The sequence below is a fragment of the Clinocottus analis genome, unplaced genomic scaffold (genome assembly GCF_023055335.1).
Source record: "Clinocottus analis isolate CAN_PGR_092001 unplaced genomic scaffold, fCliAna1.0.p SCAF_7, whole genome shotgun sequence".
Taxonomy (NCBI): Eukaryota; Metazoa; Chordata; class Actinopteri; order Perciformes; family Cottidae; genus Clinocottus; species Clinocottus analis.
In genome coordinates, this window is record NW_027176229.1 from 6,397,392 (window position 1) to 6,414,412 (window position 17,021).

General features: G+C 42.6%; 2 protein-coding genes across 2 annotated transcripts; both read left to right on the forward strand.

Annotated features, from left to right (window-relative positions):
- Positions 1-4,013: 4,013 nt before the first annotated feature.
- Positions 4,014-9,540, forward strand: LOC137779272 (UDP-glucuronosyltransferase 2A1-like). The gene is made up of 6 exons (XM_068566894.1): positions 4,014-4,737; positions 4,925-5,073; positions 5,231-5,362; positions 6,268-6,355; positions 8,341-8,560; positions 8,924-9,540. The coding sequence occupies exons 1-6, from the start codon at positions 4,014-4,016 to the stop codon at positions 9,213-9,215; spliced, it is 1,605 nt and encodes a 534-aa protein (XP_068422995.1). The 3' UTR covers positions 9,216-9,540.
- A 3,207-nt stretch (positions 9,541-12,747) lies between these two features.
- Positions 12,748-16,905, forward strand: LOC137779273 (UDP-glucuronosyltransferase 2A1-like). The gene is made up of 6 exons (XM_068566895.1): positions 12,748-13,471; positions 13,672-13,820; positions 13,984-14,115; positions 14,403-14,490; positions 14,954-15,173; positions 16,610-16,905. Exons 1-6 carry the CDS (start codon positions 12,748-12,750, stop codon positions 16,899-16,901), a joined length of 1,605 nt encoding a protein of 534 aa, XP_068422996.1. The 3' UTR covers positions 16,902-16,905.
- Positions 16,906-17,021: the final 116 nt, after the last annotated feature.

Consider the following 17,021-nt stretch of genomic DNA (forward strand, 5'->3'; position numbering starts at 1 on the left):
ACATAAGCACCACATCGATCATCAAAACAGTCTTCTGTCAATCAGCAAACTGATTATATGTTCAAGCAATTCTCATTCCAATATCCACAGTTTTGTTTGCAACAATCTCCTTGTTTGTCATTTTAACCGAGGTCAGACATTTACATGCCAATTGTGACGGGAGGAAAATGTGCCCCGTTTTCAGGCCAAAGGCTGCAACTAACTGAGCTGAAGAGTAAACACGGCGTTGGTTCGGGGCGCTTTCACTCCGGCTGTTAAACTCCGGCTAATGGTGTGTAAACGGAGCAGAGGGCAGCTGGACATACTGACTGGAGGCCTGTGGGAACTGACAGGTGACTCATTGTAATCCTGCAGACATAAATGCTAAATAAATCATATTGAACTGGGAGAGTGAAAACAACTGTACGGAGCCGTCTGCCTCTCCCCAAGCATGAATTTGGGAGAGATTTACCTCTTGTGCAATTTCACAGTGAATTGAGCAATTTCATGGTGAACTGAAAAAAAAAATGAAAAAAAATACTGTTATTAATAGCTGTACTTCCTGGTAACACAAGAGGTAATAATAAAACATGTTTACTTCTTTGTACGTTGAATGTTTTGGTGCATTTAAAAACTAATGTTCAATTATTCAGTAATCATTTGAAACTGGATTGAAAGGCACGTTTGCTTTTGCGCTCACGCTATCAGGTTGTGAAATGCATTTTGCTGATACACCCTTATTTACAGCAACCGCCCAATGACAATGTGAGCATTACTCTGACCTCAATTTTTGAGCAGAATTATGAAACCTTGCATTGAAAATAATAACAAATCTGTACGCTTCTCATTCCCTCCACCAAGTATATTTGCCTGAATGACTATTCTCTCCCAAGTATGAGGGTAATCGTCTATTGAGAGCACATTTCCTTATCAGCGTCTAGCACACTGTCTGAATCTGTTATCACAATGGACCAGATCAGTGCAGGCAGCCCCTCGCTCTCCCGGCTGAGGCGCCCATGAAAAAGAATTTCTGGAGTTGGGTGCCAACCGATAGGCCCTGAGCTCTTTATCCCCTTAAAGCCAATTCACACTCTGCATGTTTAAATATCTCAGCTCAACCCCTGCCCTCCCACTCCCTTCGTGCACTCAGACCCCCTCCTTCTTCCCTTCTCTCTCTCTCTCTCTATTCCTCTTACCCACCCATCCACGGCTGTAAGTCCAAGCGTGGACTCGCAGCCGCTGCCGACCTGCAGCCCGGGTGGGTGGGTGGGATGCAGGTGCAGGCTTGTTGGAGGGTGAGAGAGGAGGGGACTCACCCATTGTTGGGCTGGACAGCACCCTCTCTCTTCTGGAGCACCCTCTGATGGGGGGGAGCCCACTGACAATCACGCATCCTAATCTGATTATGCAAATATCTACTTCAAAAAGCAATGCTCTGTAACCCTTACCCTGTGGTGGAGAGACACCGCGAGGGAGGACAGAAGGAGAGGAAGCAGCAGGAATGCACTGACTGAAGCGTAGATTGTGCATTTATTTAATTTCATCTGGAATTCAACATTTTAGACTGAGCGGTTCTGCGATCGTATGCAACACCATGATATACCCATCATTAGCTTCCCTCACACGTCCTCTGAACCACCAGGGGAGGTCTGAGGACGAAACAGTATACACTTACACACTCTGAATGGCCACTGACTCCCTCAACAGGGCATTGAATTCAATATTCAAATGCTTATTGTTTTTCCCAGACGCTCCTGAATCCAGTGTCAAAAGGAATCTACAATGTTAATGAGGGGGCCAAAGTGCCCAGAGTTAAGATTTAGACGGCCAAACAGGCGCATGTGACATTTCCCAAGAACAGCACACCCTCAACATCACTGATTCCTAAAGGCGTAGTCGACAACCCCCGCCTACATAACATTCACACCGAGCTGACCCCTCTGGCCCCAGCCGATATCTGAAATCAGCTGCCTCATTCGACTGCTCGATACGCCTCTAAAACAAGAGTCCAATTTGAGCTCAATGCTAACAATGACACATGCGTATGTTTAGCAGGTAGAATGGTCATGCTCAAAATGTTAGCATGCTAACACTTGCACCAACACAAAGGGCAGCAGAGGCTGATGGGAATGCACTTAGTTCTGCAGGTAATTTGCAAGAGACATTAAAAAAAATTGACCAAATGATGGGATCGGCAATCTTCTCACGACTCATCCTGAGGTGGATCCAGACATCGGATAGTTGGAGAGACATTTAACCCCGTCAGCCCTTGGTGTTCTACAGCTCATATGACCTTGATATGAATAACAGACCCTATTTTACTTGATTGTTAAAGAATCTGCAACTTCTTGCTATTAAATAAAAATAATAACAATCATTTAATTAATTATTTTCTGCATTCATTTGATCAAAAGTCAAGAGTCCGATTAAAAAAATGACTCCTCAATCGCTCCCTGAGTTTGTTTTTTTTTAATTGTATCTTTGGTGCCTTCCCATCATGCCACAGAGTAGTACTGCTTCTTCAGAAGAGTTAGGCCTAACGCATCCAAATCTGCAATAATAATCACAACAAACACAAGCACTGACCCCTTTTCAAAGTTTCTTTCTTTTCATAAATAGACGAACGACGAGCTGCATCTTGGTCACACCATGAAGTACATGTGTTTAAACTGTCTCCTTCAGCGGTGTAATCTGAGCGCTTTCAGATGAGTCTGAGGGCCAATGAGATCGCAGGACCTTGAAACGCGGAAGCAAAACGCTGAGAAAAACAACGGTAACTTCTTCGCAGCTTGAGACTTCAATATTGATCACATATTGATCACACTACTACTGCTAGATACGCACAGCCTCTACGGTTACAACCGCGGTACTTTGAGCAAAATGGCGGGTACTTAATTAGGGAAATAGTGAAAAGGCATAATCGGATTACGTAAATATTAAAATATAATGATCTTTTTTGAAAATATTAGTTAATGGTTTCTCTTCTCACAAGGGTTTAGAGTACTTAAGCCGTTTAAATTGATTCAATCAGACCTGTGGATGATGATCGAGAAGCGTTTGAGTTTTTTAAAAACTTTTTTCCTCATTTCTGTGACTATGATTGAACCTAAAACCACACAAGGCACATTCATGCTGGCGCCAGAGGAAAAGTTATTAGGATAAATTGTCTGAGAACAAAATATCTGTACAAAAAGAACTTGTGCCAACCTGTTAAAGTCATGAGTCATCCTTAAGTGCACCATGGGCATGTGAACCAAATATTCAGGTCAACATATTCAATACTGCAGTGCGATACCCTGAGCCACCACACTATGGAATAATTAAATAAGCTGTACAAACTGCTTTTGACATGTGCCTTTAAACAAGCACATCATTGGTTTCACTCCCACTCCCACACTTTGTATGCACGGAAATTCTTCAGATTCAAGCCCCCACATGCACACACACGCACACAAATTACTCCAGTGTGTCCAAGCCCACTGTAACAAGATCCTGCTACTTCCCCGGGTTCCCCCCAGCACCAATGACACCAGCATACTTGAGATCAGTGGTAACTGGTTTTATTGTGACATGCACACGTTGACAGACTGTGCCTCTGCTCTCCTCCTTCCTCCGTCCATACTGAGCTTCACACAGGGACCAGACACAAACAGCTTCACCTGTGGACAAATAGGTCCCTCCCCTGCCCTCTCCCCTCTGCAGCTGAGCCTAACCACACCCCCGGCCAACATAGCAGACATAGCTGAAACCTTTATCAGTCAGTTACTGCTCTAAATCTCTCCACAGCTAACAACTAGGATTTAGGTTAGAGACTTTGTTTCTTTAAATCCTGATAGTTAACTTTATTTACAGCCATTACCCCTCGACAGTTAACCATTGTGTGTGTGTGTGTGTGCGCGTGTTTTACAACGGGTCAATGCAGGACAAAGAAGAGATATGAGCCAGAGTTCAGCTTTGTTTAGTCAATGATTATTTTTCCAGGAGCAGCTTGTAAAGGAAAGCTTGGGAGCACAGCAAGCTTTCAAACGAGCACGATGAAGCCGTGGCAGCACCTCTCCGTTTGTGTCCTGCTGCTAATTTGTGCGCCGCCGAGCGCAAATGGAGGAAACATTTTGGTGTGGTACACTGAAGGCAGCCACTGGATCAACATGAAGCCTGTGCTGGAGACGCTGATCGACAGGGGGCACCAGGTGACGGTTCTGGTCCCGAGCACGTCGATGTTCATGAACACCAGTGAGCCTTCTCGCTTCGGCTACCAACCCTTCAACGTCTCGTTCTCAATGGAGAGCATGGAGAAGTTCATGAAAGACTTCCTTCAATTCTCCATTTATGAGATCGATCATATGAGCTACATGCAGATGTACATCAAATTCATGGATATTATGAAGGTGAACTTGAAGCATTCTTTGACGTATTTGGACGGCGTGGTGAAATCAGAATCCGTCATGAAGAAGCTGAAGGAGGGAAACTATGACCTTCTCCTGGCTGATCCCGTCTATCCCGGCAGCGACTTATTGGCAGATATTTTGGGCATCCCCCTGGTCTTCTCCCTGCGGTTTTCCTTTGCCAATAACTGGGAGAGAAAGTGTGGTCAGCTCCCTGCTCCTCCGTCCTTTGTCCCCGGGGCTATGAGCAAACTGACTGACAAGATGGACTTCTCTGAGAGAGTGTGGAACTTCCTCTTCTATGCATTGCAGGACGTCCTGTTAGAAAACATTTTTTGGAACGTACTCGATAAATATTACTCTGAAGTCAAAGGTCAGTAATAACTATGTTGCAACCCATTTTTAAAGGACTGTATAAAGTCTAATGATTATTAGATTAATTGCAATGTGTTTAAATCCAGCCACCTTTGTCCACACTTATTTTAAGCAAATACAGAATGAAAATAATGTGTATACTTCTCAATGGGCGGCTGTCATCCAGTACGTTTGTTTCATGACAGGAACACCCACCAGTGCCTGTGAGTTGATGGGTAGAGCAGATATCTGGTTAATGCGAACCTACTGGGATTTTGATTTCCCTCGTCCTTTCCTTCCTAACTTCAAATTTGTTGGTGGGATCCACTGCAGACCTGCTAAACCGCTACCAGAGGTAGGGCTGTCTCTCCCATCACAGGCATATGTCATCACACCACCTCAACAGCATTCCTAACTTAAACAATGAAGAGAATGAACCAAAATAAATAAACATAAAAAGGGAGACAAGTACATGCTGGTTTGTCTGCATTGGGACAATGTTATTCTTGCAGGATATGGAGGAGTTTGTGCAGAGTTCTGGAGACGCTGGCATTGTGGTCTTCACTTTGGGATCACTCATCAACAACATCACAACAGAGAAGGCAAACATGATAGCCTCAGCCCTCGCTCAGATCCCACAAAAGGTCAGAGGGCAATCTCTATTTGTTCAAGATAAATGTATTGTCATTGTACAACACATGGTTGTACAAAGAAATGCAGTTATTGTCCCTTTCATGCTACACAAAAAAATAATCAAAAACAGTAGTGCACTCCTGTGATGTATCCTTTGCGTCAAGAGGAATGGACACAACAGCAACAAAATACACTGGTGTTTTCATTGGGCGGATAAGATTCAGTCAAACTGGGGAAAAACAGAGTTGTTGAGCTGTTATGTCAGAGTGTGCGACGTTATCTTCTGCTATATTTCCCTAATGAGGCGACATGTGACATGTCCACCAAGGGCAGTTAAAAAAAATACTTCCTAACAGGATGTGTTGGGCCAACCTGCCCACTGCCCAAATGTTAACTGATGGATTTCTCGCCAAACATGCTGTTTTCAGGTCTGACATTGATTTTCATACCACGGTGGTGTTCAATCACCGTGTGTGTTCTTGAGACACTGAACCAAGTTGCTCACTGGGACTTTACAGCAGGCCACTGCTAGTAAAATACAGGGGTTAAACTAAATGCGGGGGTTACATTTAACAAATAAATATGTACAACAATTAATATTATATGACAATTAAAACAAATCAAATCAAATTTCAAGTTATGGTGACACAGCAATTTTTTTTTATTTGAATCAAGATAGTACGACAGGGCGTAGGACTGGGAGAAGAGATTAGGTTTAAATAAATAATGGAACATAATCACATTAAATAACTTACTGAACATCACAAGTTAATCACCAAAGACACAACGTGAAGTCGTAAAGTTTTGTTGTAAAATGCAGTTACTTTTGCCCTTAATTTAGCATGCATTATTAAAGTACTGCAGTACGTTATGAAATATAATTAGCATTGTGTTATTATGAGTCTTTTGTTTATAGGTGCTGTGGAGATACAAAGGAGAAAAACCAGCAACTCTGGGTGCCAACACCAGATTATACAACTGGATCCCTCAGAATGACCTCCTAGGTAAGCACAGCTTTTACAAAACACAGTGAGGATATTCTTTGGCACGTCACTTCAGAGACGAGGGATTTTCCAATCATAAGCAATTACAAGCTGGTATTTATCCAATGAAAAGTTAACTATGCAAGCAGGTCCCGACAATAAAGCCGTGTCCCTGTTCCATACAACATATTAACAGGATGCATCATGGATTTATCTTGGTAGTTTACCATGTTTGAAGTTAATACACAAAATTAAAAATGAACATACCAAGTCGTTTTAAAACCAACAGGAAACAACTTGAGGCCTTATATGTTACACAAACTATAATGCAACTGTCAAGTTAAAGTTATTCAACTGTTATTTGTTTTCTGCTGCATGCCCAGCTATGTCATCAATATCCATAATTAGTTTTTCATACTGTGAAAGTTTCCTTTATTTCCTTTGTTAATTACATCATGGAACATTAGTATCCCTCAACAGTTAGAGGTACTCTTGTTTTTTAGAATATTTCCTCTCACTTTAAGTATGAATATAAATCATACCAAAAACCTTACAGTTGATAGGATAAATTGTATGTAATTGGGACACAATGTATGCTCGTTTTAATCTACGTTAAGGTATCTGCATGTAAGTGCAGAGTTGGCTACGGGTCAAGATTTTGGGACTGGAAACATTCTGGTTTCCGTTTGTAGTCTGAAGAAAATTGAACAATCCCATTTGAGTGGGCTTTGATTAAATGCAGGTAAACAGTGAGTTTGGAGAGCTCATGAGGTGGAAAGCATTGGCCAAAGAGCAATCCCAGAATCCATCGGCTATGGCCTGCCAGCGCTCTAGCCTTTTATTATCTCACAATTAACTTGTAAAACAATCAGATCGTAAGGCGTTGCAGTGCAACTCAAACTCCACTCTCTCGTATCTCAAGTTGCTTATCTTACAGTAAACAATGACCAAGCACGGAAAAGGAGGTTTCGGCCTGGATATCCGGTCGCTAAACAGGAACCCCAAAATAATTGCAGTTGCTCTCAGATGCTAAACTGTTTTCAGACCAATAGCCGATGGGGTCCAAGATTAGGCCTGACTCGGCCCAACAAGGACACAGTGTCAAAGTGGTGAACTAAAAGCACAGATCCCTGAGGTAGAGTCTTGTGTGTGTAATCTATGCATTCTGGAGTTTTTTCCAGAATCTTAATGGGATCTGATCGAGCCACAATCCAATCACAATCCTTTGCCAACGTTCAGTACATGTTTATAGTACCGTGAAATTTGGGTTATGAGATGCTACTTTTTCTTTTTCTTTCCTCAACTTTGATCCGTGCGGCTTGAATATCAATGCGGCATTAGACATAAGTTGCCTTAGATTGATTGGAAGTCAGCTCATGAAGGAGACTTCAAAGGCCTTTTATTTTGTAACTAAACATGAGAATGTCTTGATTGTTTCTGAGTGACATCTTGAGGTGGTCTACTAACAATATGAGAGGGAAATAGTTTATAACTAGGGGTAATTTTCTAAATTGCCTTCATCAAAAGTGTGCTCTTATTTCGAAGTGCGTTCTCATATGCTCGTACTGTAATGCCGAAACAGGTCCCCAAAAAATACCTGCCTGCCTGCATCGGGAGGTCAGAGCATGGCGACCGAGGAATAAAGGAGTTACAGTTAAGATTTTGTTGAAGTTTTGAAATTTTGTTGAAGTTTTGTTGAAGTTTGTTCTCACGTCTCATGTGATTTTAAAAAACACGACAGCTAGCTCCTCGACAACCACTGAAGGTCGCGGGATCAGCCCCGACTCGACACCCGACGCGGGTAGCGGGCAATAGCAGCAGCAACACCGGCTAATAAACTGCCGTGGCTTGTTTAGAAAATACAACTTTTTCTTTAAATTGAATAGATACGACTCAAGGGTGTGCATTGTCACCTGCATTTTATGGTTCAGAAATAAAAAAGATGTGCTTTATCAAACAATTTTAACTGAATAAATTAGTGCATTTTTTATGATTTTTGATACCAGGTCACCCCAAAACCAGAGCCTTTATCACCCATGGTGGCGCAAATGGGATCTATGAGGCCATCTACCACGGTGTTCCCATGGTGGGCATCCCCATGTTCGCTGACCAGCCAGAAAACCTGATGCATGTTGGGGTGAAGGGAGCCGCAGTTTCTGTCAACTTTAACTTCATGAAGACTGAGGAGCTCAGAGATGCAGTCAATACCGTCGTCAATGAGAAATCGTAAGTTAATTTTCTGATTTTCATTCGTAGGGTGTCAAAAAGGCAATGAAAAACAACTGCCTTCTTGGAAAGCTCACATTAATGATAAGCAAGCGTTTGAAGACATGCTATAAATGATGAAATTCCATATGAGTTTCAATCTCACAAAGAAATTGCAAAACCACAGGAGTGACTTTTCTCCTTGTACAATGGTTTTTCTGTAAGATTTTGTAAGTTTTATAATACATGAGTTTTTTTCTTAAATTAAATAAAAAGGTATTCCCATTCTTGGTAAGGCACAAAAACACGCTTATGAAAATTCAAGATACATGGAATACATATTGCCTATTCATCCTCCCCTCTTCTATACGTCCGTGCTCATAGGTACAAGGACAACGCCTTGTGGCTGTCCAGTATCCACCACGACAGACCCATGAGTCCGCGTGACGAGGCGGTATTCTGGATCGAGTTCACCATGAGAAACAAAGGCGCCCAGCACCTGAGGGTTCAAGCCCACGAGCTCACCTGGTACCAGTATCACGGCCTGGATGTCCTGGCCTTCCTCCTCACTATTGTTGTGATCCTCGTACTCTTCTTCATCAAGACCTGCAGTTTCTGCTTCCGGAGGTGCTGTGGTGGAAAGGGAAAGACGCAGAGAAAGAGGAAGACTGAGTAACTGACTGAACATAGTTGGTAAAAACTGATGGGTGAACATACCAACAACTCACTAGTCTTACTGTCTTACTTGACCTAATCATGTAAAGTAACCACAAACCCCTGGATTGCAGTTTGTGTCTTGAGAAAACACAAGTATTATCAATTTAATAGAAACATAGCGTCATACCTGCTAAACATCAGCATGTCAACACTGTTCTTGTAAGCATGTTTGCTGACATTTTCACTCCGTGTACAGCCTCAGAGCTGCCGGCTGTAAACTCTTGTTTTAAAAATGTATTTGGAAGACGACTGAGGCAGCCGATTTCAGAAACCAGCTGGGACCAGAGGGGCCAGTTCAATGTAATAATGGTTTTATGATAGGGCCATTAATTGACTGCCGACTGCTCGTTCACTAATCTTAACCAGCCCCCGGCCGGTTTGGAGCCACTTGTGATCACACAGCTGAGTACATCGCAGAGTCACAGGCTGTTTGAACATGCACAGTAACGTAGCTACCGCATACTCTTGTACTGCACACTGCCGTCCTAAATACAGTTTTAAATATGATTTTACCAGCAGACTATTGACAATTAATTATGTTCAATCCAAAGCCGGGTCTGTTAGCGTCACATCTCTGACAACAGTGTAGCTAATTTTGAAACGGGCATTATTTGGACAACAGAACACATATTGGGAATCTAAACAGTTACTTTCTTGTATTACAAAAATGAAACGCAAAACAAGTGATATATGAACAGCTTAAACAGTTTCCTTAGTAGAATTAAAGACTACATAAATGCGTTATGTTTTAGTCATGCCAGTAAGATGAGCTAAGACGCACACTTGCACAAAGCCAATACGGACCTCAGCATGGATACATATGAGAATGTACTGTATCTGTGCAAGTGAAAAACACGTCTGATACACTTGCAGCCAAGCTAATTTTGGATTATATTAATTCAACAAAAACATTACAGCAGCAGTCGTTCAAGACAATCTTGGCAGAGATCTTCATTCTGCTGAGATCAACTTTTCACTTATGTCACCATAAAGTCAGGTTCAGTCGGCGTCGCCTGAAAAACTGAAGTGGTTAACATGGTTAACATCTATGCACACAATTACCATGCATTTGCTTTTAAATATATGTGACCAATTGTATGGTTTGCTCCAAATAAACACATAACTGGTGTTGAAGGATTTCTCATCTGTCAGTTAACCAAAGTTTGACTTTTTGTGCTTCATTGAAAAGTTCAGCACTCAACATGAAGATTTCACAATCCAAGGGGTGGACCCCAGGACAGCTGTGTTTCTGTACCTGAAACAGACATCCAGGAGCGCCCATGCACTGCCTCACAGCAACTGTAACTGGCTCTCTAAAAATGTGCACAAAGATCTGTTATTATATAGCATACATCAACACTTTGAAGCATTTGCAACGTTTTTAGGCAAAAAACTATGGTTGATTCAACTTTTTCTGTGACTCCTTTCCCAGAGGTAAAGACACTCCTGATGGACGCGTTTGACAATTTGGCTGACAGATCATATCAGAGTAAAATAATGAAAAAATAAACCCTCATTTAAAGTACTGCACAGGTGAAGTGTGCCCTCTAGTGATACAATATGAGAACGGTGTAACAGAGTTAAAACGTATATTTTCGCATTTCTTATTTTCAATTCGGAATTAAATTAATGAAAGTCCAAAGTCAGTTTTATTTGTCAATTATTTCATTCGTGCAAAGATTTTATTATGTTTCTCTTCTGTTCAACATAAAGTGAATGTAATAAAGTGCAAAAACAGTACCAAGTTCAAAGATAGAACAACATATAAACAACAGAAATAAGGAAACTATAAGAGACTATAAGTCTGTGTTATAGCAGCAGACATGGACATGAGTCTAGATGTGGGGTGGGACGGTGGGGGAGAGTTCAGCTTCCTGTCAGCCTGGTGGATGAAGCTGTTTGACAGCCTGGTGGCGCGAGCACGGAGGCTCCGGTATCTCCTCCCAGAGGGCAGGAGGCTGAAGAGACTGCGTGAGGGGTGGCAGGAGTCGCTCACAGTCGTGGTCACTTTGCAGGTGAGGCGGGTGTCGTATATGTCCTTACAAGGAGGGGAGGGAGTGAGGCTATAACGAGGTTCACCTTTCGCGGATTTTTTTGTTGTTGCTTTTAAAATTTTTTTTTTTTTACAGCGTACAGTGTTCTGCGGGTCAGAGGACCTCGTAGACTGATCATTAAAATGAAATTTGTTAAACATGTTCGGGCTTTTTTTTTTTTAAATCCGCGAAACTTTGAGTGTGTTTAAAAAAAAGACAGAAATGTGAGAACATGTTAATGCCTGTCTGAGAAAAGTGTATCAAAGTGTGGTTAGGGGTTTTACGGCCTTAAAACATGTATAATAATGGTTAAAAAATGTTTTTTTTTAAAAACCTGACTACTTCGCGGATTTCGTTTATCGCGGGTTGTTTTTGGACCTCATCCCCGCGATAAACGAGGGACCACTGTATAACAGATTTCTTTTTTTCTGATACAAGAAACATTTGTATAAAGTAAACAGTTCAGCAGTAAGGGTCCCTCACTCCTTCTTTGGTCCATGTTCAGTCTGTTGCTAACCTTTAAGATGTACGTTAAAGACCAGCCATTGATTCACTTTATACAAAAGCAACGCTTTTCATTTTTTCCAGTTCAGTTTTTCTTCCTCAGTGAGAAAAGTCCAGTCTGTGTTGGCTTGAACAAGTGCACTGAACATTTCCAAATGTGTGGAAAGTTCTGCTCTTTGAGAGAAGAGTAAAGATCCACAAGTGATGCTGACTTAAAAGTGCTCTGCCATGGTGGATCACGCTGCGAGGTCTGGAGCTCTGCGCATGCGCGATTATTGTTCAATCTGGGCTCAGAGCCCGCCGGTAGACTGCCCGCCTGTGAGCGCTTTGTAAGGGAAAGCGACCCATGGCAGAACCGCTGCACTTTGAGAACAGAAACTACAAAACAATACGTGCTTTCACGTCAGGATCAAGTCGGCAAGTTGTCAACAGTGCCGGGTCGGTGAGGCTACGGAAGCGTGCACGCATGTACATACATCGTCATTAAAGTCAAAGCAGTGGCATTGTAATGCATTTATGACGTGCATCTTATTTATTTTTCATTTTTAATGACCTCACACGGGCCGGACTGGGAAAGCCGTAAGACGCACAGGTCTGAAATACGCCGTCTGGGAGAAATTTAAAGTGCAGCACCTTTTTGCAGCGGTAATAAGACCCTCCCAATGCAAACAAACAAACAAACAAACAAACATGCAGTTAACACATAATCAAATAATTAACCCCGTTGATCGATTGAGAAGTTAACGCTGCGTTAACATGCTATTTTGCCTAGTCCTACTTATCACCCCTAACCAGTAGCTTGGAGTAGGTCTGTTATCCAACATTTCGTGCAGCACAAAGAAGAGATATGAGTCAGAGTTCAGCTTTGTTTAGTCAATGATTATATTTTCGAGGAGCAGCTTGTAAAGGAGAGGTTGGGAGCACAGCAAGCTTTCACCCAGACAAACGAGCACGATGAAGCCGTGGCAGCACCTCTCCGTTTGTGCCCTGCTGCTAATTTGTGCGCCGCCGAGCGCAAATGGAGGAAACATTTTGGTGTGGTACACTGAAGGCAGCCACTGGATCAACATGAAGCCTGTGCTGGAGACGCTGATCGACAGGGGGCACCAGGTGACGGTTCTGGTCCCGAGCACGTCGATGTTCATGAACACCAGTGAGCCTTCTCGCTTCGGCTACCAACCCTTCAACGTCTCGTTCTCAATAGAGAGGATGGAGGAGTTCATGAAAGAGTACCTTGACTTCTCCATGTATGAGATCGATCATATGAGCTACATGCAGATGTACATCAAATACATGGATCTCATGAGGGTCGACCTGCAGTATTCTTTGAAGTATTTGGACGGCATAATGAAATCAGAATCCGTCATGAAGAAGCTGAAAGAGGGAAACTATGGCCTTCTCCTGGCTGACCCCATCTATCCCGGCAGCGACCTATTAGCAGATATTTTGGGCATCCCCCTGGTCTTCTCCCTGCGGTTTTCCTTAGCCCATAACTGGGAGAGAAAGTGTGGTCAGCTCCCTGCTCCTCCGTCCTTTGTCCCCGGGGCTATGAGCAAACTGACTGACAAGATGGACTTCTCTGAGAGAGTGTGGAACTTCCTCTTCTATGCATTGCAGGACGTCGCGATTTACGATGTTCTTTGGAAAGAACTGGATAAATATTACTCTGAAGTCAAAGGTAAATTACTCAAATACACAACCCATTCTGGAACAAGTTTTTTTTTATATGGACCACTTGAAGTAAAATGCTGACATGATAGTTGTAGATTTATTGCATGGGTTTTATATCCAGTCAATGATATTTTTCGTAATTAATGAAAAATTGTCCATATCATATTCAATGGGCCGCTGTCATCTAGTACGTTTGTTTCATGACAGGAACACCCACCAGTGCCTGTGAGTTGATGGGTAGAGCAGATATCTGGTTAATACGAACCTACTGGGATTTTGATTTCCCTCGTCCTTTCCTTCCTAACTTCAAATTTGTTGGTGGGATCCACTGCAGACCTGCTAAACCGCTACCAGAGGTAGGGCTGTCTCTCCCATCACAGGCATATGTCATCACACCACCTCAACAGCATTCCTAACTTAAACAATGAAGAGAATGAGCCAATATATAAATGTAATAAATATAAAAGGGAGACAAGTAGATGCTGGTTTGTCTGCATTGGGACAATGTTATTCTTGCAGGATATGGAGGAGTTTGTGCAGAGTTCTGGAGACGCTGGCATTGTGGTCTTCACTTTGGGATCATTCATCAACAACATCACAACAGAGAAGGCAAACATGATAGCCTCAGCCCTCGCTCAGATCCCACAAAAGGTCAGAGGACAATCTCAATGATACAACTGGAATTCACTTGAATGACCTCTAAGAGCAGTTTTAGTGGCACAGTATTGCAATTTAGCTTGCAATATACCATTTTAAAGGCTCTCCTTGCAAACACGCTGGAAAACAGGTTTTATTTTACAACTAAATGCAACTACTTTTATAAAGCCACTGCTTGAAACAGCAGTGGCAAATAACTTGCATGCATTATGAAATGTACTGATGTGGCATATTATGACATAGAATTAGTATTGTGTTTAACTGCGTTTTCCTGTTTATAGGTGCTGTGGAGATACAGCGGCAAAACTCCAGCAACTCTGGGTGCCAATACTCGAATATACAATTGGATCCCCCAGAATGACCTTCTGGGTAAGTACAGCTTTTAAAATTTGGCAGTTCTCTTTGTTTTTTGAATAGGCTATCCACAAAAATGTAGTTTTCTTCCTTATTCTTTAGTCTGACACTACAACATGCTTACCACTCTTATGAGAGAAAACACATTCAGAGTGTTCTTTGACAAGAAGGAGCATGTCAATTCAGAGACAAGGGATTTTCCAACTCCTACACTAACACACATTATTACAAGCTGGTTTTTCATATCCAGGTTTTCAGACGATGTATCTTTAAGACTGGTCCTCCATATGAACTTTCCTCTAGTGCCGCCATGAGTTCGAAATTCATGACAGTTCAGCACAGATCGTTATGATAGGGGCTTGTGTTAACACAATGTTGTTTTCTGCAATCATGTTGTGAATAGAAAATATGCATTTTCAATATCCGCTCTTGACTGAGGAAAGTAATGTACGTTTCATAATTGTTCGTGCCAAATCAGGTCACCCTAAGACCAGAGCTTTCGTCACCCATGGTGGCACAAATGGGATCTATGAGGCCATCTACCACGGTGTTCCCATGGTGGGCATCCCCATGTTCGCTGACCAGCCAGACAACATGGTCCATGTTAAGGCAAAGGGAGCCGCATTGATTGTAAACTTAAACTTCATGAAGACTGAGGACCTCAGAGATGCAGTCAATGCCGTCATCAATGAGAAATCGTAAGTTACTTATTTTTCCTTCACTTATTTTCCTTTAAAAGCTAGCAGACAGACACAATTATGGCTTTGTGTTTATTTAGAAGTACCAAGGACTACATATTTTTTTTGAAACATGGATAGATTTAAAAATACTGACGTCAACGTATTTTCAGTTTTAACATTAACCATTTCACAGACTAAACCTGGGGGCTGTGTTGTAGGGAGCGAAAACTAGTGGTAAGGTCTTCCAAGACAAATTTGTCCCAGTAGAGGGGTCAGACCCCATGAAACAGCCAGCAGCATCTTGTCCAGATTAGGTAAACTGGTACTCCCTCGTGAAACCAGACCCTAGAAGGACCTTAGTGGCTGAGCTTTGTCGGTAAGGCCCAGTCCAAAAGAACAGCATGAGGGCACCGCCTTCTGTGCCCAACATCTGCAGGGACCTAGGCTTGCTGACCCCGAGCATTGCAGACACACCATCACCTCTCTGGCAGGTGAGGCGCCATAGCGGGTACAGGAGGTGGAGCGATACCAGCTTGATATAGTTGGGCTCACCTCAATGCATGGAACTGGGTCTGAAAGAGCAGATAGTGCAGCAGGGTTGCAATTTTGGACCAAAGCTAAACCCCAGGTAAGGGAGGAGTTCAAGGAGGAGATGGGACTTTTGGTTGGCCTCAAGGTAGTTCAGCCGAAAACAAAGCAAGGGGAAAACAAGGAAGTTCTGGCAAACAGTTAGACAGCGCAAAAAAGGAAAGCAGGGATACAACAGGAGTGAGAGATTTTGTTTGTGATCTTCTTGTACAGGATCTCAAGGAGGTCTCAAGTGAAGGGGTTCAAGTTGCCACGAGACAGTATGAACATATTATATCACAATTATCCTGGCAAAAACATTTGTGAATCCTAATTTTATCCTGACAATCAAACAGCGGTTTCTTAATATGTTGACGGTAAACTGGTAGCTAACGATGCCAACACCGCCAACACTGCAAACTACTCTGGAGAGATTATGCATCTGGCTCAGGAATGGCCTGGAATTTCCAGGAGGAGCTGGAAAACCTTGCTGGTGATTGGGACTTCTGTTTGGACTCGCTGCTGCAACCCTAACCTTACCCCGGATAAGCAGAAAATGGATGGCTCGAGGAATGTCTTGCAATTTGGAGCGCATTAATAATACAGGAGAAAGATTGATGGCATGCCAGAAAAGAGCTCTGGCCTAATGTGGTCTGTCAGTTCAATTAACACGACAGAGTTTCAAGGTCACAGAGAAATTACAAATCCAATGGCTTACCCTTTTCCCCTCATATATTGGCTTTCCTGTTGAGTATTTTTGTTTTTAAATACTTTATTCTAAATAGTTTACTATTTTTTATATTTATCAACATAATTGGTAGGCCAAATAAAATACATATGGCGCATTCATTTACATTTCCCCCCCTTCTATACGTCCGTGCTCATAGGTACAAGGACAACGCCTTGTGGCTGTCCAGAATCCACCACGACAGACCCATGAGTCCGCATGATGAGGCGGTATTCTGGATCGAGTTCACCATGAGAAACAAAGGCGCCCAGCACCTGAGGGTTCAAGCCCACGAGCTCACCTGGTACCAGTATCACGGCCTGGATGTCCTGGCCTTCCTCCTCACCATTGTTCTGATCCTCGTACTCTTCTTCATCAAGACCTGCAGTTTCTGCTTCCGGAGGTGCTGTGGTGGAAAGAGAAAGACGCAGAGAAAGAGAAAGGCTGAGTAACTGACTGAACGGAGATAAAAAAAATAACATAATCCACAGTTTGTCTTATTGGTTTAAACTGTGTAATTTTACGCTCTAGATTGTATTTTATGGCTCAAGACCAGTAATTGTCACAACTTT

Bases quoted from the DNA above. Each gene is read 5' to 3' on its own strand.
- LOC137779272 (XM_068566894.1), top strand. From the start codon at position 4,014: ATGAAGCCGTGGCAGCACCTCTCCGTTTGTGTCCTGCTGCTAATTTGT. The intron at 5,363-6,267 runs GTCAGAGGGCAA...TTTTGTTTATAG, and splicing joins TCGCTCAGATCCCACAAAAG to GTGCTGTGGAGATACAAAGG. The intron at 8,561-8,923 runs GTAAGTTAATTT...CCGTGCTCATAG, and splicing joins ACCGTCGTCAATGAGAAATC to GTACAAGGACAACGCCTTGT.
- LOC137779273 (XM_068566895.1), top strand. From the start codon at position 12,748: ATGAAGCCGTGGCAGCACCTCTCCGTTTGTGCCCTGCTGCTAATTTGT. The intron at 13,821-13,983 runs GTAGGGCTGTCT...TTATTCTTGCAG, and splicing joins CTGCTAAACCGCTACCAGAG to GATATGGAGGAGTTTGTGCA. The intron at 15,174-16,609 runs GTAAGTTACTTA...CCGTGCTCATAG, and splicing joins GCCGTCATCAATGAGAAATC to GTACAAGGACAACGCCTTGT.